This window comes from Anser cygnoides, chromosome 20, assembly GCF_040182565.1.
Source record: "Anser cygnoides isolate HZ-2024a breed goose chromosome 20, Taihu_goose_T2T_genome, whole genome shotgun sequence".
Taxonomy (NCBI): domain Eukaryota; kingdom Metazoa; phylum Chordata; class Aves; order Anseriformes; family Anatidae; genus Anser; species Anser cygnoides.
In genome coordinates, this window is record NC_089892.1 from 6,546,696 (window position 1) to 6,568,895 (window position 22,200).

The window sequence follows — 22,200 nt, forward strand, 5'->3', positions numbered from 1 at the left end:
TTAATTTAAACTCACATCTATGTCCAGATCCTTCTTCTAATGAACTATAACGTTCAGCTTCTTATGTATATTCTGGCTCCTGGGGAGCTGCATTAAAGATAATCCTTTCCAATAATCTTATACTCTTTTTGAGGGATTCTCAGACCAGTTTAGCAAATTTCCTGTTCCAGAAGGTAAAAGTATTTCACTATTCTGTGCTGCAAGGAAAAACTATTTGAAAATCACAAAATTAAAGGCTATTCTTCTTTCAGATAGCTTCTTCTAACCAATAGGACCATTAGAGAAACTTTTTCTTTAAGAACTGATACCACAACAGACCAATGATGCTACTATAGTATCGTCACTGCTATAGTAGCATTTAAGTACCTATAAAATACTTTAAAAATTTATACAAATTATAAAACTGCCTATAGAGAAACAATTTAAGAAGTTAGTTCTAATTAAGCTTTTTAACTATTCATTGGCTATATAGTATACTCTATCCTGATACACAGAGCAACAATCCTATCCCCAATCCTTTTTATAACTTATCTTCTTACCCCTACTTTTGAGCATTTAATTTATATTCTTACCTCTATTTATAAACATTTCTTAGGAACCTAAAGAACCACCACTTAGGAAACAAAGGACCATCCACCTCATGAACCACCATGAAGGGTTCCGAACATTCATAGCTCTACCTGGAGTCAACAGAAACCGTGTGACATCTGTATCTCTGAGAAACAGTTTGCAGGTGACTAGCAGAATCAAACTAATTGTATTTCATGATTTTGCCTTTCTCTGAGGACTAGATGTGTTACTTTTGCAAGGGCAAGGAATGAAGGACAAAATCCATCACTCATGTGACTATGTCTCATTATGATAACTGAACTGGGAGTTCTGTTTGCATGAGGCAACAAAAATCAATACACAATTGCCCTTATGTTTATAGCAATACGTAGAAACATACAACTATGACTATGTCCATTTTTAGGGATTCATATCAATGTATGGCCAGAAATACTTATTATACCGGTAGAAAAAATTATCTTCGTTTTTCTTTGTTGATGTCATGGATTTTTCTAAGGTAGAAATAGCTTTTTCTGTGTGCTCCAGTTTGGAAAATTCCTTTTTATTTCACAGACATTGCTATTCTTCAGTATTTCCCCTGAAGGATGTTCACATAGTTGTTTTTCTCCTATAGCTCCTACATGCTGCTGCCTAAGTCATAGGGAGGAGGTATAACAGAATCAAAAGGCCCGTTTGCTACTAACATCCTTACAACTCAGTTTCTTGCAGGAGAGAAAATGGAAGGTTTTAGGAGGGGGATTCTAAGAGCCTGCAGTTCTTGTTTTCATCAATGGGAGGTGTAGGTATCTAAAGCTTCTTAAAAATCAAGCTTCGCTGCTTTCAGTGCTGTTTGGGTCTGTCTGGGCTGTATGATTACAATCGCTGCAGAAATGCTTAGGTAGACTCCATGATATTAATGAATTCTTGTAGGAGTAATGCTGCAGGCGTATACTGTGTCCTCACTTGCCTCCGAGTGCAACTGCAAAACTGGAGACTTGAACGTGTTTTGTCCCTCTTACAGTGTTCCACTAATAGTGATCTGCTGAGAAATGTGTGAAGCTTGCCAATATTTCTACAGAATTTTATCACTTTTCTCCCTTCCCCCTTTCTTGTCTACTTGGAGAACACCCTTTTAGCTCCCTAATATCCCTCCCATGGACTTTGAGGCCTCAGTTAATTAGACGAAGGACTCCTAGATGATAGGCCCACATATTTCCCCAGATTTGTTTTAGTTTCATGGGGGGGAAAAAAATACTTGAAAAATACCTGCAAAGAAGTCATACACGAGCCTTTCAGCTGTACCAGCTCCTTAACCAGCAACATTAACCCTATTTTTTCCCTGTAGTCTCAAATATCAGCTGTTGACCTACTGTGCTGTCAATATTCTGTCACAAACCTTTTGCAAAACAAATGCATTAATTTAATCTTTAGATTTTTCTTCTAGTGGTATAATACAGAATGATTATTTCTGTGCTGGAGTGGGATCACTGAGAACAAAATAACTGCTTTGAACACTAAGCAGGGAGTGAAACACTGTATTTGCAGTTTGATGTTTTTATTGTTAACAGAAATGTCAGTTGTTACAGTCACATATAGTTGCTTTAATGGAAGCATTAAAAGCAGGTGTGGATTCATAGGAGTGGGTGCAAGGAAGGGAGCAAAGTCAAGTCCCTATGAGCACTATCTAAGCAGTAAATGTTGATGCCAGGGGGCAGCAAGAACAAGGCTGTTCCCCAAAGGAACAGAAACCAGGGGATGAAACATGTAGGTGACAGGGCGAGGGCCTTGCCTACTAGTGCCCAGTCCTACAACACTCAAAGGGGGGGGACAAGCAGGACAGATGAACACAACAGCCAGGCTCAACAAAGAGTCCCAGTTAAAGAACACAGCATCATGATGAGACACATAAAAGGGCAAATTAGGAAACCAGCTTGCAGGCTGACATTAAAACTAGGTCTAGTGATTTCCAGGTAGGTTTACAGTAACAGGGCATAACTAATAACAAGCTAAGAAGCCAACCTCCAAATTGAAACCAGAATCCAACAGCTCTACAGGCACCAAAGACTATGACTGGGCTAGAAAACAACACTCCTCCATAATTGAGCCAAGCAGCTGTAACTCCGGGCTGAGTTTAAATAGAGCTCTTAAGCCCACAGATGTGGGGAGAGGCATCAGGTGAAGCTGGTCAGGGCCATTAAGGCTTATTAGCACAGCTGTTATACTATGAGATATTATTGCAGTGATGTAGTTGGGTAGCTCTTTTCTCTGTATTGAATTTGGACCTGTGTGGGTGAATTTCAGGCTATGCCAATGTCTAAGAAAAGAACAATTTTCTTCTCATAGTTCTTCAGATAAAGCTTCAAAGATCCTTTGGTGTGAAGTACTCTGAACGTTAGCTCTGACCCAGGGAAGAAGGTGATGTTATTCTTTAAGTCTCTGAAGTTCTTTGCTCTTTTTGTGGTGACCTCTAGCAAAGAGTAGCTATCAACTTTTGAAGGAAAAGCAATGTTCTTTTTTTAGGGTCCTTCAACGTAAGTGATCAGAATACCTTGGAGCATCTGCTCAAAGACATTTGTCCACAGCATCAATTGAGTTTCTTAAGCTTGTTTCTTGAGATTTGCTGAGAGGAAAAAATAGCATCAACAGCCTCCAAAACAACCCACGTATGGCCTACAATAACATTACCTATACAGATGGAGCAGATCTGTTCTCTTCCCTTCCTTCAGCTGTCTTACCTGCATACTGATGATCTTCTTGAAGCATTTTCCTTGGGCATCTTCCATGACACAGTGAGGCAAATTCACGATCAAGCGTGGCTGTTCCAGTTTCTCTGTTCACCCTGGTAGGTATTTCTGTACAGATTAAATTTGACGGACATCTGTGAAATTTAGCTCAGAAGCCTTACGAATAAAAAGTTACTGTTTAAAACAAAACATACAGCTCAAAATCTGTTGCAGTTTTTTGTTATTCCTTTCCCCCACCACCCCCAGCTGTCTCTAAGCTGTGAACAGGAGTACTGGGTAGCACGAACTGAGAGGTGTTTGAAATGCAGCATTCTCCTGAGTCACTGCTAGCCATCAGTTTCTTTTCTGAATGCTTGTTTTCCCTGCTACGGCTTCAAATCAAATATGGCCTCACCTCATATTTTTATAAAAAAGCAACCCTTTGAAAAGCCTAAAATCAGTTTCTCTTTATTGCAGATGAGTGACTTTTTAAAAATTAAAATCTAAATGCGTGAAATGAATCACTTGTTTGCGGTTGTGTAAAACAAGGACAGGAGCAACAGTAATACCTGCTCTGTTGCAGCAGTAAACAGAAATCTATGTTTTTCATCCATGTTTCAGTGAGGATCAAGCAGCAGAAATGCACAAGTGTTTTTATAAGTCTCTAGTTGAATCGTATCGAGTATTTTGTGTATTCTGGCAATTCCACAAGTGCCATCCTGACACAACCCCTTCCCCATCCCCAGTGCGCATTGACCCACTGCACACCTTTATCACCTGTGAGACCAAACTGTACAGGTGCAGGAACCAAACCATACGCACGTACTGACCAAATCGTGACAGGACACTGACTGCACAGCGCATACACAGTGACTGAACTACACAGAGATGGCGGCTGAGCCGGACAGGCCCACGGGCAGGTACCTGATGCACCACACAGGTGCCCAGCTGAACCGCACCAGGGCACCACACAGCCCCGAGCCCTTCTTCCACTCCTCCCCGCCGCACTTTCGGCCGTCACCCGGAGCCTGCCAAGGGTGGACGGCGACGGTGGGCGGGTGAACGACACCGGGGGGGGGGTCTCTGCCACCGGGCGGACCCCTGAGGTAGCGAACTACAACTCCCAGGCTCCGGCGCGGCTCCTGCCGCCCTTAAGGCCCCCTGGCGGCGGCTCGGGGCTCCGTGCAGGCGCGGCGGGGCTGAGCCGAGCCGAGCCCGGGCAGCGTCGAGCGGGGCGAGGGCTGGTGCCGGTGCCCAGCGGCCGGGCGGTGAGGGCCGGGCTCGAGCCGCCGGTGAAGGCGAGAGGAGGAGGAGGCGGCGGTGACAGCAGCGGTGTGAGCTCGGGGGGTGCCGGTGCCACGCCGCAGCCATGGGGAACCGCGGGATGGAGGACCTCATCCCGCTGGTCAACCGGCTGCAGGACGCCTTCGCCGCCATCGGGCAGAACGCCAACCTCGACCTGCCGCAGATCGCCGTGGTGGGGGGGCAGAGCGCCGGCAAGAGCTCGGTGCTGGAGAATTTCGTCGGGAGGTGAGGTGGTGGGGGGGGGGGTCCCTGGGGGGGGGGCGTCCCGGGCTGCGGGGGGGGGGCGAGGGCAGAGCCGCGAGGGTCGTGAGGAGAAAGGGTGCGGGGGGGGGGAAGCAGAGAGGCTGGGGGGGCTTGCAGGGGGTCGCAGAGGCCGTGAGGGGATGCGGGGGGATGGAGGAGCTGAGGGGGTTGCAGGGGGCAGCGCCGTGGGGCGCACGGGCGGTGCGATGCAATGCACGGGCAGCGCAGTGCTGGGGGGGGCTGCGTGTGAGCAGCGCTGCAGAGCGCCGGGGCACTGCGGTGCGAGGTGCGGGGGGGCTACCTCCGGTGTGGGGGGGTTATCTCCTCTGTGGGGGCCCCCCGAGCCGGCAGGAGCATCCCCCCCGCCTCCGAGTGGGGTTCGGGGTCCCCCCCGTGTGGTTGCAGTTAGGGGCCGGGGGCTGCTCCGGTTGAACCCCCAGCCCTGCTTCCCACCCTGCTGGGTGCCGTGTCAGGGAGGCCGGGGGGATCCAGGGTTCTCTCTCTCCCCTGCCCTCGGATTGCTGGTGCTACCATTTTGTGGCAGGCGACGTAGCGGTGCCTTCCCTTCGTGTGACCTTCGCGTTCGTGATCCGCAGCCCGTTTGCTGCTCCGTGTAGACACGCAGCACCTGGGGAGGGGGTTGTTCCGCAGCTCGTGTCTGGCCTCGTTAATTAATTGCGTTCAGCGGCTCGCAGGTCTGGTTATCAAGGTATTTTTTCACGCTGTGAGCAGCGTGTGGGTTGCTGTTGCCTAGTCTGAAAAGCAGCAAGCGCTGCGATACCTGGTCAGGTGCTTGCGTGGGCTTTTCTTTTTCAGAAAACTGCATTTATGACAACATCTCGGGGATGTCGTTCCCTCGCCCCCCATTTGTTTTTCCTCTGATGTAATCTGTGCAATACAGAATGGCCTGTAATGGTTTCCTACTGCTGGCAGGGTCTGCAGCGTGTATGGATGGCTTGTTTAGCTGTGAGCACCCCGAATTCTGGACCTCTGCCTTGAGCAGTGAGCGAAGTGCGTGCTGCGTGCTCTGGGGAGAAGGTCCGGGATTGTATCTGGTTTAAAGAAAGTACCACTGGAGTAAGACTTCTTAAAAAATACAGGTATACATCTAGAGGATTTAGAAACCTTTCTAGCCCACTTCCAACAATCCATGCACTATCCCCTAGGCATCCCAGGATTCACGCCAAGGGAAGGACACTGCACAAACACATTCTACTGAGCCTCTGGTCATCAGCCACGATCCACTTTTTTTTATCCACAGACCCAGAAAATAACGTTTCCCATGATCAAAGTTAAAGACTTGCAGTGCCAAGGCTTACTAAGAAGGGGAAAAGAAGTCCCCTGGAATATGTAAGCAAAACATTCACCTGTTGGCTCGGCTGTTTTCATGCTTTCTAAGTGCTGGCAGCCTAACCTTGTAAATCCCTTTTGGAGGATCTGTGCAATCAGTGCTGCAGTGGCGTAATGTGTAATGTATGGCTGTTGGGCCAGCGCAGGGTTTGTCGGAGGATAGTTGGTGGATCGGGGTATACTGCCCCTTTCTTTCCCTCTGAGCAAACACAAGGGGATATCTTAATCCTTGGTGCATCTCCACTGGTACCAGTTGAGAACTGGGGAGTCTGTCTGCCTGTTGGAGATCAAACGAGTTCAATTGTTTTCTCGTTTTCTGCCTTTTTGGATGATTCCTGGGAGAACTTGTGACCTCACTGTGCACCATCAGTTGTCTCTGCAGCAGTGTGCATGGTGCTGTGGCTTTTAGAAAACGAAATAATGGTGGGTCCCCTGAGCAGGAGCTGAGAGGCCTGAGTGAAGCTGTCTGTAGAAAAGCAGTTAGAGGAAATAACTGGAGTGGAAATGGAAAACGTGTCAAAGGGAAGAAGTCTTTCTCCATTTGATACCCTTGAGAGCTGTCTAGTTTAGAGACTAGTAACATGAGCCCTCTTTCCACAGAACGAATGCATGTATACTGCAGAACCCAATCTTGTTAAAATAATGTTGGGGCCCTGCTGTAGTGTATTGCCTCATCTTTTTGTGTAGGTATTGAAAACCATGATAAGAAGCTATGAAATAGTATCTAGAATAAGCATGGCTCCTCCATGTAATCGTCATAGGGGCTGTTTTCTTGGCTGAGTAGGCATAAGGCAAACTGTGTAGCCCCACTGTGACCAAATACAGCCACGGCTGCGGTGTGGACATGGCATATGTCGCTGCTCCAGCTGGATCCCGGGATGGTGGTGTGGCAGCTGCTCACCGCGCAGCGAATGCGGGTGCTGATGAGCTTGAGTGGATGGAAATTTGTGCGAGAACAAACGCTGATGCAGTCGTACCGACTGATGTGCTTGGTGCGGGCACTTCAGAGGGGCCGGTAGGCCCTGCCAGGGCTGCTCGTACCTATGGGACTTGTTCCAAATTGTCACCAAGCCATGTTCACGTGGCAGGACAGCATGCTTATACCCTGTGTCTGACCTTGTCTTTGGCTTTGCAGGGTTCAGCCTAGGGCTGCTGCTGGCATCTTGCAGTAGCACCAAGTCCCACGCACACTGCAAACCTTGAAGCACAGAAGATTGCTGACTGCAATCAGTGTTTACTTGTGTATCTTACCAAACAAATATTTTTTTCCTCCTGAACGCAAAGGCTTCCTAGTTGCTGCTAATTACTCTTCCAGTGTCATTTATTCTGCTGTTAACAGATTATCCAACAGTGCAGAGCCTGTATTTATAAGACCAGATGTCGATGAGGCAGCTATGTGTGCTTTTGCTGCCGAGGACTCAGCATGGTGACTAGGATGCCGGCTGATGGTGTTAAAATCACTGAAGAGACAAGAGAAGCTGTGTTGAAACCAGACAGGTGACCCATCTCTTCATAGACTGGTTTATCCTGGGCCTCAGAACTGGAAGGAAGGTTAATCTGGTCAGCTCTAGGCATTTCCTGCTGCTGTGGTTATAGGCTCACAGGCTAATTCGGCTTGGAAGGGACCTCAGGGGGTCATTTAGTCCACACTTAAGGTGTTGCTACCTCCCTGCTGCCACCTTTCTTACATTAGGTGGTCTTAAAGTTGGTACTACTACCAGCAAAATTGGTTTAATTAAAAAAGAACTAGTCGTATTTGCTAGTATGACTTGAGACAAAAGGACTGAGAAGGGGGGAAATATAAGACAGCTCACAAAGCTGTTTGTAAGATCATCCATGTTCATGCTACTCTTATTTTGCTATGTGAAAATAAATCATGACTAGGAGACTTTTTAAAACCCTGAGATGTCAAGCCACTGTTACATAAATCTTTGGATTTGTGGAAGCATTACTGTTATCTGTGCTTTACAAGTGGGAAGAACTGAAAGCACTGGACTGTGTTCAGATGGCTGCATAAATGTCCGTGCCTTGTGTTCTCGTTGGCTGATCCAAGGCAGCATGCTGCTCAGCCCCGTTAGGACAGCTGCATTGCTCTTCATGGAGAAAACAAGGCACCTCTGACTTCTGGAGAACAGATGGCCTAAGGGGGCTGCTGAGAAGGGGATGACTAAGAGCTGGGAACAGTAGGTGGAAGGACTTGAATGGAGGTGAAACCATCGTGCTTCTGATCAAGGGAGCTAAGCTGTGCCAAAGCTGCAGGAACTGAATTGGTGTTTATTTGATCCCAGACTTGAGCGCTAGCCTCAAAAGCATCCTCCTGTCTTGTGAACTTCTATATCCCAAACCAAATAGATATACTTAGCAGGCTGTCACCAGGCTCTGATGGTACATGCTGAATTAGCTGATGTTTGTAAATTGCCTAGAAGGAAACTGGAGGCAGGTATGGACGTAAAACTCAGTTGTGTTGAGCTAGCCCCATCTCTCCTAGCAAACAGATTTCAGCAATAAAGTGGTGTTCTGTAGTATGCACTAACATGGGTAAAAAAGCAGGGGAAATGCAGCACTGCAATGTCTGTGGAAGTAGTAAAGATAAATACCTATTAAGGTTGGTACTTGCGCTACAGTGGCTGCTTTGACAAAACAAGACAGGGCAAGGCAACGTGCTACAACTGTCTTTGTTTTGCTGTGTCACATAATGAAAATACAAAGCTAGATCATGAAGCCACAGATTTTAGTTTGGCTTCTGGTTTGATTTTGAGGAACAGCTTAGTATCTTCATGTTTCAACCCTCCTCAGTCATGTAGAGAAATACTTCCACTCAAATGATATGATGAGGGCATGCATTCTTTGATAACATGTACTTGGCTTTGCTGTGGGAAGCTTCTTGAACAAAATACCTTCAGAGGTCAACAGCAGTATTTAACAGCTACCCAGAAGTGAAAGATCCTACGGGGATGCCTACAGAGATGCAGATACCTGGCCGGTCCAGGTACTGCAGGAAACCAGTTTTGTCAATAATCCTGAAGCTTTTAATTTGCTCAGTCTTCTCCTGCAGTACTTGCTTTGTGAGCTTGAGTGTTGTGTAAGAGAACTGAGGGATTTAATCTAAAAATCATAGCTTTGTTGCATATAGATCAAGGATGTCTACTGTACTGGGTAGTGCTGAGCATCAATGCAGTACTTTAGCAGCAGATAATTTAAACAAGAAGATGCACTCACTGACTTAATCTTCTCTAGCCACAAAATGGGCCCTTAAATGTCTTTTTGTGTTCTGCTTTGAGATACATTTACATGCCCAGAGTGCTGGTAGAGAGACTCACCCAGCAATTAAGGGTCTCTAATTATAAATATATCTATGAGCTGGCCAAATGCTGTTATGTATTTGCAAGTTAAAGATACAGACAGTGCTTGGGAAATGACTTATTTGGGGTTGTAGAGGATGATCCAAGAGCCAGGAGTAGGGCCCTGCTGTTTAGGGACATGTATCATGGCCAAATAATAATCCTTCAAATGGCAGCAAGCCTGTGGTCTTTAGTGAAGAAAATACCTCTCTTCATCCTGGATTAATTGGGGAAGGAAAAAAAGGTGTGGAACACTGGAGGAAATGAGTAGTGTTTCAATCAACCACAAGATAAATTGTTTTAACTTAAGAAAAATCTATGTAGCTCCTAGCAAACACTTGTGGGGGGAGGATAATTAGAAGGGCATGTATAATTAAGTTTAAACATAACATGAGTGGCTGTAGGAAGAAAAACAAAATGCATGAATCTCAGTGTTTGTAGGTGCAGCCGTGTCTGCCTGTGTTTATCCTCTGACTATTGTGTTAATCTTACAGGGGTTGGCTCAAGTGAATACAAGGCTAATGTATTTTCTGCTTCCTGCAGCAGCTAGATGTTCTCTGCAGATCTTGCTGTCTGACTGTATTCTTCAGCTTAACTCTTTAGTGATGATCTCATGCTTCTGGTAACTGCCACAAGCCTTAGATTCACTAGGAAAAGAGCTCCTTATGGCACGTCTTGGGTCATGCCAGAGTTTGCGCAGGGAAAGGAAACCAGCTGTGCCGCTGACTTGGGAGGTGATGCTCGGTATCGTGCGAGGTGGGGCTTGTGCGGACCTGCTGGTGTGTGAAAGTGACAGGTCGCCTTATCGCGGCTGGCGTTTGTCACCTGGGAGATAGCAGGCAGGGAGGATGCCTTCTCTGCTAGAGTGGGCTTTTCCATGTTACCATGATAACCTTCATGTTGGGAATCTTGTGGCATCCTGAGCATAATTAGTCCTTACTGTGCCTTGAAATAGATAAGAGGTGTTCTTGTGCTTGCTCTATAAACACTATGCTGTGGCACAGGGCTGTTAAGGGTCTGCAAAACCAGTGGGGGAAAGAAGGCAGAAACTCCCGAAAGCATTCCTATATGCTAAAGCTGTTATTCTTTTCCAAAACTTGACATGCTTAAACTTTTCACGCAGTTTAAAAAAAAAAAAAAAAGGAGAACCCCAAATACTATGACAACAAGCTTCTATTTTTAAAGACTACTGATTGTTTTCAGAAGCCATAGTTCAATACCTAGCTGGGGATGCCACGTGAAGTCCTTGAACCCACCTTCCCCAGATGCCGTGAGTAGGCAGAACTCCGCCAGGCTGAAATAGAAGGTGTGGGAGTCTGTCTGAGGCGCCTCACGTCTGAGGCAGCCTCTGAAAATGTTATTCTAAGGCAGGAAGCTGGTCCCCTTCCTGATCGGGTGAATTCCCGAACGTTCCTGCTTCATACTTCAAGTTTGAGCCTGGCAGTCCAAGCGTGAGTAAAAAATCTGGAGGGAGGATTTCTTCGGACCTGTAAGAAAACCCTTTTTGAGGGGAAGCAGAAGTTGATAACTTAGTTTAAGTTAATCAAGGAAACGTAGCTCTTGTTGTTTACTAGCTGCAGGCATGAGACTTGTTATTGAGCAGCAAGTTTGTTAGACAGATGCAAACCCGTGAGTGCTCCACCCGCGTGAGCCAATACTCAGATTTCTGTTTTCGGCAGCGCATCTGAGCGGCAAAACCAGAAGTCTGACTGAAGGGTGGCAGGCGGTCACCTAGAAGCACACGGTGATCGGCCTATATGCCCGGTGCAAAACTGGTTTTGAGGTGGCAGCATCCGTGAAAAGGAACTTACTGGCAGTATGAACAGCAACCCTTTTTTCTTAATATGCCACTAAAAAAAACCTTTGGGTGTAATACTTTCCTTCTTGGACTCTCAAATGTGTAACCATATGAGTCAGAGCACTGCTGGCTGGGAGGAGAGCTAAAACTAAATCTGCCAAAATAAAAAATCCTGTCATGCATGGTGGGGAAATAGCCCACTGCTGGGCTCGTTTCTCACTGTACCTGAACCGAATTTTTCCCGATTTCAGACCTGGTTTTGCACATCCTGACTGAGCAGGGAAGCTCAAGGCACGCTGCCTGACAGGCAGGCCTGGCTGGCCGTGGGGTCGGAGTCCTGCTCTCAGCTCCGAGCCGAGGTTCTCGTGTGGTTCACTTATTGCACCTTCCTGCAGGAAGGTGAGGCTGTAGGTCTCTGCCATGTCATGTATGCTTATCGTTAACAGACGCTTGAAATGACACCTAGAAAAGGTCAACCACAAGAAATAAAGAGCTGTTTTTCTTAACAGTAAATGGAAGCTCTGCAGGGGTGTGCAGCAATACCTGCCTGAGCCCTCTGGAAGACCTGCCGTCCGTACAGCGGTGCTGTGCCAGGGGCCTTAGCTGCTCCTGCAGCCTTGCTTGCCAACTGGTATTGAACCACAGGTTGCTTAGATTCGGGAAACTGGGACTGGTGCTGCTGGCAGAGACCACTTACTGGGTGTGAGGAGCTGGGGATTTCTTGGAAAGCGCTGGAGAACAAGAGGCTGCTCTAGATGGGGTGGTAGCACTCGAGTTTTTGAGTGTAGACTGAGATGCATGGAGAGAGCTGCGTAGGTTGTGAACTTCTTGGAGCTGCTGTTTGCACACCTGCTGCAGCACGGACCTTAGCTCCTTTTGTGTAATTTCCTGCCCGCTGACCTGAACCGAACCCAGCCGCCTGTCTGGGTAGGGCAGGGATGGGTATTGAGCATGGGCTTTGGAGAGGAATGAGCCCAGGGCTTTGTGCCTGGTGCGTTTAAGCTCACAGGTGGCTGCTCAGGCCCCTAGCAGGTTAGTCTGCAAGCAAGCCTCATTCTGAAAAGCTCCAAAATGCTGTTTGTCTTTATTTACGTTTATTTATGGTCCTTCTAAAGCATGGATCATGCTTACTTTGTGTGACCTGATGGAGTTTAGTCGTGAAAATTGGGTGTCTTACTCAGGACTAGCTGCTATAAATACTGGGGTGGCTGTGAAGAGAGGGCTGAGACAACACTTCGGTGTTTACTGAGGAGCGGGTGAGAGCGTGCATCGAAACATCGTGACTGGCAGCCCAGAGCACAACTTCGTGCTAGATAATTAAGCAGTTATGCCAGGTGACTCATTTATACTTTGTACTTGTGTCCAAACTTTGTTGTCAAAGTCCTGTTAGTGAATGCTTTATCAAAAATCAAATCTAAAGCAGCCCAGTAATTTCCTTAGGCTCTTGTATAGATGGATGAAGGCAACAATAAAGTTGCTGATGGTTGTTTCCTGCATGACCTTCAGGCTTGTCACAGCTCCCGGGCTGGTGTTGACTATAACAGATAACTGCTTTTCTTCCCTTCAAGACACGATACAGGAAGAAGGAGCCCTGAGCCTGAAATCTAACAGTGTCTCAGATCTCTGCAGTGTTCGATGCTCTCAACAGCCCTGGTAGAAGCAGCCAGGACCAAATGGAAGCGAGGTGGTGTTTCAGAGCCTGCTCGGTCGCTTCTTGCAGTTCAGCACAACACGCTTTGGGAGGCCTGTTGGAAGCAGGCGTTATGCAAGCTTCTCCAACTGTCTTGCTGACTGCAAGCAAACTTGCCAACTTCTGCCACTTTTCTGCAAATCTTGTGACTTGTGTGGTTTTCCTCAGAGGCCTGGACGCAGCAGTTAGGCTAACAGAAGAGCAGTGCAGATTTTTGTATTGAAAACATCCGTTTCTAACAGGGATGCTTGGGGGAATCTTTCTTTAAAGGTTACTGCTTCCCTAAGTGTTCCAGGAGAAGCATAAAGAATTCCAAAGCTTCTGTAAGGCCTGCATTGTAAAATGTTGGCCTTCCCCTTCTAAAAATCAGGGCTTATGTCACCCATACTATAAGCTCTGTTAAAATACTTGTACTGCAGCCATAATGAACAAAAAATTATATGAAATGAGGTTTGGAATAAGCCCAGTTCCTTACTTGTGACTGAAACAGGAATTGAACTCAAGTCTCTGGGGGTGAAAATACTATTTTAATAATTTATTGCCTCAAGGGTCCCCTTTAACACTCCCTTTCCTGTTTCTTATGGCTCTAGGTTGTGTTTTTGCAGCTGTGTTGAAGGGTGAAGAGTTAATGCTTCCATACCAAAGAGGAGAATTGCGGGGATCCTGTCTTACTATGCTAGGACTCGCTTTTTGTATGTGAAGCAGTTTTGATGTAAGAATGGCCAGCATTGCATTGGGATGCCTGAGAGAGGCCACGGCAGACTTTAAACTGATACTGCAGTAGGGTTTGGCTGCAGAGCCAGATGGTGTTGCTGTAATGCTGTATGAAGGCTGAGCGTAAACTGCGGCCATATTTCAGAGCAGTTTTTCATCTGCATTTAAACCCTTTCTGAAAGCATCACAAGGCAGAAGTCTACAGAGATGCTGAGTAGCTGATTCTCAACATCTGCAGGCATTTTTACAGCAGAGCAAACTTACCCTGGAGAGCATTAGGAGAAACCTCGTTTTTTTTGAGATAGAAGATCCAGGGCTGGGGGAGACTACGCTGAATTTATTAGCACAAGGAAGAGATACCTAAAGGCAAAAGCCTTTGAACAAGTCTCTGCTCAGCTCCTCTTCTTTGCATTCCTGTTACTCCTACATGTGTAAAGGCAGAGTAAATTCTGAAGGATCTGGCTCAGGGCTCTGAGAACAAATTAGCAGGCCATTTCAGCTCTGAGAGCTCTTCCTCATCTGGGTAATTACAAACTTCTATGAGCAGAGGCTTATAATGATAATAACTGTCCATTTGCCACCTGCCTGCTGGCACAGGAATGATTCTCTGTCAGCAGGGGAATACACCTGGTGACCTTTTAGTTCAGAATTAAGCCAGTAGAAGGCAAAGCTCAAACTCTGACAGTTTTTATGCTGATTTTTGTCTCCACTATCTTGCTTGTGACTTACTCTGATTGTACACCCTTCTGAGTGGGGAGGGGGCCCATTGTTTCTAATACACGTGTTAGGTTTTTCTCTCTCTGGCTGCTGTGATCTCTTGAGTAATCTCTGGATATTTCTTAAGCTGATTGTGCTTTTACTTTTAATAGAAGCTTCTCTATGAATAGCTGGGAATTGCCTGAGCATGGTGATGGCTTTGAGAGGAGATCTGTTGCAGCAGGGTTATAGCTGGAGGCAAGGAGGGGATTGGAACACACCAAAATGCAGAATGACCTCCGGGGATCGGTGCATAGCACGTGTCACGCTACAGAGCTGATGCTGCAGCTCCAGTGCTGGCACTTGGGACACCTCTTTGCATCAGCACACCTCTCGGATGGGACCCCTGCAACATATTTCTTCTGTTGGGGCTCTGCTGCTTTGGTTTGATGTTCAGGTTCCTAGGGATTGCTCTGTGTGTGCCTGTTTGTACATGATGTATTTATTATGCCAGGGCTGTAAAATACCTGGCGCTCCAGACTCTTTTTAGAGAAAGAGGTTATTTGTCTATAAAAACTCATTCAGGAAACTGAAAGAATGATATTTAAAGAATGCTTAGAGCAAAAGAACAAGTGAAGACCTGCATTACCATGGTATTTTGCCATCTTCTGTTTGAACACCTTTGACCTTGAACTGGACAGGCAAAAGCAAATGGTATTAGTAATTGGCGTGTTGGTTTGAAGGGGTGGGGGGAAGATATCAGGCGAAGGGATTTAGATAAACACTTTCTCTGTGGAAAATGGAGAAAGGAATGGAAGACCAGAGGACTCTGGTCTGTTTGTCCTGGTCATCACACCACATTTTCACTCTAGGTTCAGAGTGTCTGTTAACATGCAACACCAATTTTGACCTTCTGCTTTTGAATTTAAGCCCTAAAAGTTTTTCATGAAGGTATGGGCTCCTTTAGAAACTCTGTGGATGTTGATCTGTATATAAACCTGTCTTTTATTGTCACCTCCTATGGTCATTGCCTAAAGGTGATCAGAGGAAAAATACTCCCTGGGCTGTGAGGAGTGCTGTCCCACCGGCTGGTCAGAAAGGCTCTGGTGAATGCATCCTCCTGGTGAAACCAGCCAGAAAGGTGATGGCTTCTCTCTTCTGGGGCTGTTGATCCATCTTTCAGTTTGGTGTAGCCTGGAAATGGAGATGTCTCCAGTGGTAATTAGAGTAGAGTTTAAAGTAGAGTTTAATGCCTCTGCACTAGAGGTGCTAGCAATCCGTATGCTTGTTTTTCTTCAAGGGCTTAAGAAGCAGTGCCTCTGCACCACGTTGCTCGTCAGGGTGATCCTAATTATATCTGAAACTGCAGAGGTGCAGCGCGTAGCAAGGAGCTTGGCGCTGTTCCTGCATACTTCCCCAGACAGAGCAGAAATGTAAATTGGCATCTTAAATCCCCTCTGCAGGACAGCCCTGCACCTCAGACAGCTTGGCCAGGGTGCCTGGGTGCCGAATGACGCAGTTACCCTGGGAACTCCTTCCTGCCTGGCCTGTTAGTAGGGAACTGGCCTACCTCACTGCCCACAGTGTGCTCTGCCTCTTACCTCTGATGCAAGATAAATTCCCAGGGTATGTGCATTCAATTTTATAAACCAACCACTTGTGTCTGGCCACTGATAGCACATCACAGCTTGAGATACCACCTGTTTTCCTCATACAGCTTCCGTTTGGGTTATTAGTGGGCTCACCAAAACAATTCTGCTTTTTCCAGTGAACCCGTTCAGTTCCCTGTACCCTCTGTGACATTCCGCCTCTTGGAGACTGTCTCCTTCCCTGGCACATGCTGCTGCCTGGGGGAGGAGGAGGTGTCATACTGCAGTGCCTTGAGCATCTCTGTTCTCCTTGCAGCAAATACCAGGACTCCAGAGGCGGTAGCCTTAACAAGAAATCTAAGATGACACCGTGAGTCTTTGGTGTCTTTGAGTCTGCCATTGCCCTGGGTTTCCCTCTCTGGAGAGGAGGGCAGAAAGGGGATAAGCCCCTTGATATCTGGAGCCTCCATGTGATGAACAGCTGGAATATTGGTTACTGCTGCGTGGTCTGTTGGTGTCCCTCAGCACAAGACAGCCTTTGCTGCAGGGCAGCTTTTAGTCTAGACTCAGCTGCAGCCTGACTCCGGAGAGGTAGGACAGATGGTATTTCCCCACTGGTGGTGGGGAAATCGCAGGGTCAGCGTGTTGCTTGTCAGTCTGAGCGTGCATTAATCCTAGTGTGTTATTGTGGCTGTGCTTTCCCGGCAGTTACTCATTCCTGCCCCAGAGTTTTATTGTACAGCTTGTCCTTTTGTTTCCTCCCTGCTCAAGTTGCAGGTGCTGTGTGGGTCATGTTTTTCAGTGCTGCAACTGTTGTGTTATGGCAAAGCCAGGATTTGTCAGTAGATTTGTTTGTGCCAAAGCAGAGCGGTGTTACTGCAGAATTATGACAGATCAGTGCAGCTTGAGGATACCAGCAAAGATGCTGGGTCGTGGGTTTACCTCTGTGGCTACAAAAACTGGATTTCTTTACTACTGCAATTGGGACTGGGCTAATTTGACTTGCTGGGGTGTCGATGATGCCTGGTTCTGTCTGTCTCTTTGAGACTACTGTCTGAAAGTTGCAGGAGTGTTATGGAGATAAAGCCTTGCAGGTGAAGCTACATAGCAGAATAAATTGTGACTTTTTTTTGCCAGTGTATACATGCTTCAGTGGGAGCAAAAGGCAAACTTGCTTCTGTATGATGGTGGTGAAAAATCAGCAAGGCAGACAAAGGTCTGTTTTACAGACCTTTAAAGCTTCTGGTGCATCCTGTTTGTACTATATTTTCTGTAGCTGTGGCTGTGGAGGCCTCCGGACCCCACCAGTGCTGTGGCTGCTGTTCCCCTGAATCCTGGTATCGCTGCCCAGAGCTGGTGTTAGGTGGGTTTGTTCATGAATGAACTGAAAATTCAGAGCCCCGAAGGTGAAATCAGCCTTGTTTTCTTTCTCCTGGGATTGTTACCCTTGAAATCGAAGCTGCGTTTTCCATGAATGTGTAAGCCTTGCTGTCACATCCACTTAGGATATACTGGGCTGCATTTCCCTTGAGTTCCCGATATTGTCATGTAGAATCAGTGCTGTGTTGTTCTTTACCTCAAATATCCCAAGGTGGCAAGCAAGATCCAGGACTTCATTCTGTTACCCAGAAGATCCCGGAGGAAGCTGCACGCAGCACTGCTGCAGTTCTCCAGCCTCTCAAGGCTCTTCCCTTCCCCGGCGCCGCAGCCTAGAGTCAATGCGGCATTTGCTATAATGGGCAGTGACTTTTTGAGACCAGGCTTTGCACTGTAGGCTGTACCACTCTCTAAATAATCTTCCTCGGTAAAACGCAGAGCTCCAAACAACAAAATCCCTTTACGGCTGCTACCTGCAAAAATACAAAGAGGAAATTGGCTCACAAGTGCACTCGAGGTGTTGAAGTGCCCTGTTTTCCTTCCCCATCTGTGTTTTATGTCCTCACATGTTCTGGGCTAACCCATCTGCAGGATGGTAGCAGGGAGGGATCTGGCAGATAAGTCAGCCCTCGAAATGGAGGAGGGGAAGGATGTTCCTGATTAATTCTCTCACGGCAGAGACGAACTGAAGCAAATGACATCTCGGGTGAGATGGTGGGTTTTGTGCGCCAGGAATACCTCTTGTTCCTTCTGCAAACTCTTGACCTATAGCTGCAGACACTTGCTTTAAATCTGTCAGCCTCAGCAGCTTGGGGCTGATGCACAGCAGTGAGGGAGTCAGGAACTGTGTGGACACGAAACTGATTTGTTTCCATAGGAACAAGTAGATTTCACCATGTTGGAGGGAAGTAGGAGGGGAATTATCCCCCTGGGCCTGGTTCTGGCTCTCAGATTGGATTGGCTGCTGCACTGCAATTGTAGAGCAGCAGCCCATGAAGGGATTATCTATCTAGTCCCTGATCACAAGTAGGGAGAGAAGCACGTGGATCCAATCCGCTCCCACCGTGGGCTTCCCCTGCAGAGACAGCACCAGGTTGTGTGGCAGGATTCCCCAGGTCACAGCCCTCTGTGGCACTTGGAAACAAAGGATTAACCTTGGTCTCTAGCAGTTGGAAAGGAAGCCTGTAGTACCACAGCATAGCATCTGTGACTGTATAGTGCAGAGTTTTTTTCAGTTAGGATGATGAAGGTGATGAACTGTGTTCACAATTCAGCATACCTTCTTCTAGGTGTGCATTTCTGCAAGAGCTGGGAACTATCTGTGGTGTCCGCAAGGACTGGGAGAAGCTGAAATCTTACAGACAGGGGCTTCAGGTGATACTTGAAATCCTGTCTTCTAGAGGTACTTGTCCCAGGCAATGACTGAGAGGGAAAGCTTAGATTTCTAGGTAGGAAGAAAGCACAGGCCATAGAAAACTGGCAGAATGGTAATTCCTGAGCGCATTTGGGCCTTGGGCTTCCTCCTGAGGAATTCAATTTTCCGTTATTTCTATGCAAACAGGGTGTAGGGTTGTATAATCTTCAAATGGAGAGAAAGTGTTTGCTCAGCATCTGCCTCCCCTCACTGTACGTGAGGACTTCAGTATACGTAATCTGTAAACTGAGTTATGGCTGGAGTGCAGCTCTGAATGAGAAATCCTTGCATCATGCTTTGTAGCACAGCCAGTGAGCTGATTGAATACATTCACCATTCACCCTTGGTTTTGAGTCTGATACACAGACACGTCAGAAGAATGCAGCAACATCTCTCTACCCTTGTTTCAGGTCAACTAAAAATATGTGGTGCACCTAGAGAGTTAGGCCAGATCCTGCTGTTGACCTAGGGTAGGTGGACTTCTTGGAATTTCTTCAGAGATGTAGCAGCAGAAATCCCTGGGGCAGTCTCTTGGCCATGCCACTGCTCTCTGTGGGCTCACAGGCCATCAGATGGAAGTGGACCACCTGAAGCATAAGAATACTCCTCCCCTCCGTGTGTATCTGCTGCCCTGTGGAAGCAGCACAGCCGTGAAGCTCTGAAGTTCCCCGCAAGTCTAACTGGTGTGCAGAGGCTCTGGTGCAGCCGTGACTTGGCATAATACACGCAGATCTCTTCCAAATGTTGATGTACCCTGAAGCTAGTGGAGTGTGAAACAGAAAAACCACCCCAAGGGATTTGAATCAAAATAAACAGCAGAAAAAAACTTTATCTTATCCTGCTGCTTTCAGAGACCTGCAGGGAGTCATGTGCAGGAGAGGCTGAGTGAAATACAAAAGGGGGAGTTGTGGAAAGGGTGAATAAAGAAGGCAGTAACTGCAGTGACTCTTGGGAACTGGTCTGTGCAGTCAGAGATAAGCCAGAGAAGAACAACTTACTGTGCTCTGGAAGACGGTAAGGGGGAGAGCTGCTTCTAAGCAAATTTTATTGTAAAAAGTGCTGTGTCTTTCCTTCTTGCTGTAGCAGTGGTGTGCATAACGGTGCTGCAGGCTGAGGTCTGAATCCAGCCACTGGGGCTGAAACACCAGGGGTGTGAAGGAAGGGCCTGTCCCCCGTCTGGTCATCTGAGCCCCCTCAGCACACGTTTGGCTCAACAAACGTGTTGTGAGGAAACTCACTTCTAACTGACATTCCTGATCCTCAAGGCACGTGGGACCTCCCAGAGACCACCAAGAGCACATAAATACGACAATGCATTTCAGTAATGGAGGCCTTCTTCTGCAGGGAAGAGAAGATCTATGCTCCAGCAAGAATGGTTTCGCTCGAGGAGGTGACACGGGGCAGTACTGGAGACGATCACCTCTGTACACCCAGATCAGTGGCTAGGCAGTTCTCCTGCCTCCCGTGAGGAGATGAACCTTGTGGCTGAGGTGGAAGCCCAGTTATCTGCTGGCTTTCTGTGGCACATCTAGTCCCCAGTGTCAGTGAAACAAAACCCACCATTATGTTTGTTAACGAGGACATGGATTTGACTCTAAGCTTACTGTATGGAAGGTTTTAAACAGCCAGCCATGCAGTTTTCTATGGAGGGGGATTCTCTTGGAGGGGACAGCCTTCAGAAAGGCTTTGTCTCTTTGGCCAAGTCTGTGATGTGAGGTCATTTTTTAAAAAATATTGCCTCTTTCAGTAAATGTAGGTTTCTCATGTAACTTTATTTTGTGTAAACTCTCAGAAAACACTGCCTGTTTCTTATTTAGAACAAAATGAGAGCATAGCATGGGAAAAAGATGCCAGAGAGCTCCAGAACGCCACACAGCCTGGTCAGTTGTGAAAGGGGCAGAGGAAACAATGTGGTACCAGGATTTCCACAGTGAAAATCTTTTCTGGAGCAGAGTGATACGTGAATGTGTTATACCCTATTTCTACGCTTATTTTTTTCCTACAGTGAATTAACCCAGCTGTTACCCTTTAGTGTTGGAAGATCACAGTGCCTCAGTCTGTGCATAAAACCTTAATAAAGGCTTCTCAGACAGCGCCTCTCATTTGCTGGGGGCATATACTGGTGTCAGCCGCAATATTGTGCGGAGGAGCAGAACTCAAGGCTGACGGGAATTAGGAGAAGGTGTGAATTTCAGAAGCTTTTGTCTAGTTAATTATCTATCTCCTCTGACTCTTCTAGGCCCTTCCTGCTGCTGGGTTGGAGAGCTGTGCAGTGCTGGGGAGAAGTGGCTAGGTGTTGGAGATGCTGCTTGAGAGCCAGAATTATGTAAAGCAATTGTAAGGGCTGTAAGCCAGCACAATAGTGCTAACCTCCCTTTGCACAACTGTAAATAGGAACTCAAGGTACAAGGCAGTGGAAAGCCTTCTCTTTTGTTTCTGCTAGCATGTATACTATGATGACACATGAAGTATTGCCTGTCTTCATTTCTCAATTGTATTTGTGAATAATGAATCCCTGTGTACAGTAACGTTGCCTGTATGATAGAATGGATGTCACTACAATAGATCTCTATTTCTATATGTATCCATTGTGTGACCAGTACTCGTTACACTCTTAGGAAATATTCTACCAACTGCTTGTGGACTTGCTGTCTTTCGCTATGGGTCAAAGCTAGACTCATGGCTGTGCTGCAGAAACTGACAGATAACACGTCCCCTTGCTTAAATTTCATGAGTTGAAAAGTGCTAACCTTGCTGGAGAGAACATGGCTATTTAAGAATGAGACTTACCATGTGACTGAGTCTGTAGGACTGGTGTCTGAGTTCACATGGTGAGCATGAAGGAAGGCTGAAAGCTAAGGGTAGAAGAAAGATGCTGTTAGAACAGCAGGGTGATGGGTACTTCTGTTCATGATGCACCTGCATTTAAATTCTTGCTGTTCATGTTGGGCAATCTGGCTTTTTTTTTTTTTTTTGTCTGAGCAGCACTTCTGTTTGGGGAAGATAAGAGCTCATAGAGGCCACAGTCAGCAGGAAAGGAAAGACTAAATCTGTAACACAGCCTTCATGCTAGCTGACTGGCTGGCAGAGGATAGGACATGCTTGCCCTTGCTCCTGCCCCACATTTAAGTTACGGAGTTGCTTATGCATGTACATGCGTGTCATTTGAAGGATCAGACCACGGAAGTGCTCCCCAGGGCAGTTCTGCATCTGGCCTCTACCTTGCAGTTGAACTGGGTAATGTCTGTCATGAAAGAGCCCGAGGCTTGAGTGCTTCTGTAAGAAGTAGGAAGCTACTGCCATTCCTGAGGTGTTTGTTTTAGCAGTTGGTAAGAGTGAGGCTAAAAATATTTACTGTTATAAATATTCAGTGGCTAATATGCTGCATAGGTGTCAGCCTGTGTTTTTAAG

General features: G+C 46.8%; 1 protein-coding gene and 1 long non-coding RNA gene across 24 annotated transcripts in view; one reads left to right on the forward strand and one right to left on the reverse strand.

Annotated features, from left to right (window-relative positions):
• Nucleotides 1–1,364: 1,364 nt before the first annotated feature.
• Nucleotides 1,365–4,369, reverse strand: LOC106047309 (uncharacterized). The gene is made up of 3 exons (XR_001213677.3): nt 4,197–4,369; nt 3,285–3,401; nt 1,365–3,169 (listed from the first exon to the last, which is right to left on the reverse strand). It is a non-coding gene; the product is annotated as an uncharacterized lncRNA (long non-coding RNA).
• Nucleotides 4,370–4,450: 81 nt separating this feature from the next.
• The window catches only part of DNM1 (dynamin 1), a 68,237-nt gene continuing 50,487 nt past the window's right edge, over nt 4,451–22,200 (forward strand). For 12 of the 23 annotated variants that reach the window (XM_066980857.1, XM_066980855.1, XM_066980858.1 and 9 more), the window contains exon 1: nt 4,452–4,802. In XM_066980857.1, coding sequence (XP_066836958.1) covers nt 4,642–4,802 — 161 coding nt within the window. In that variant the 5' untranslated portion in view covers nt 4,452–4,641. Of the gene's footprint in view, nt 4,803–22,200 lie in introns of all 23 variants that reach the window. The other 11 variants (XM_066980863.1, XM_066980861.1, XM_066980860.1 and 8 more) reach the window with 1 other exon arrangement.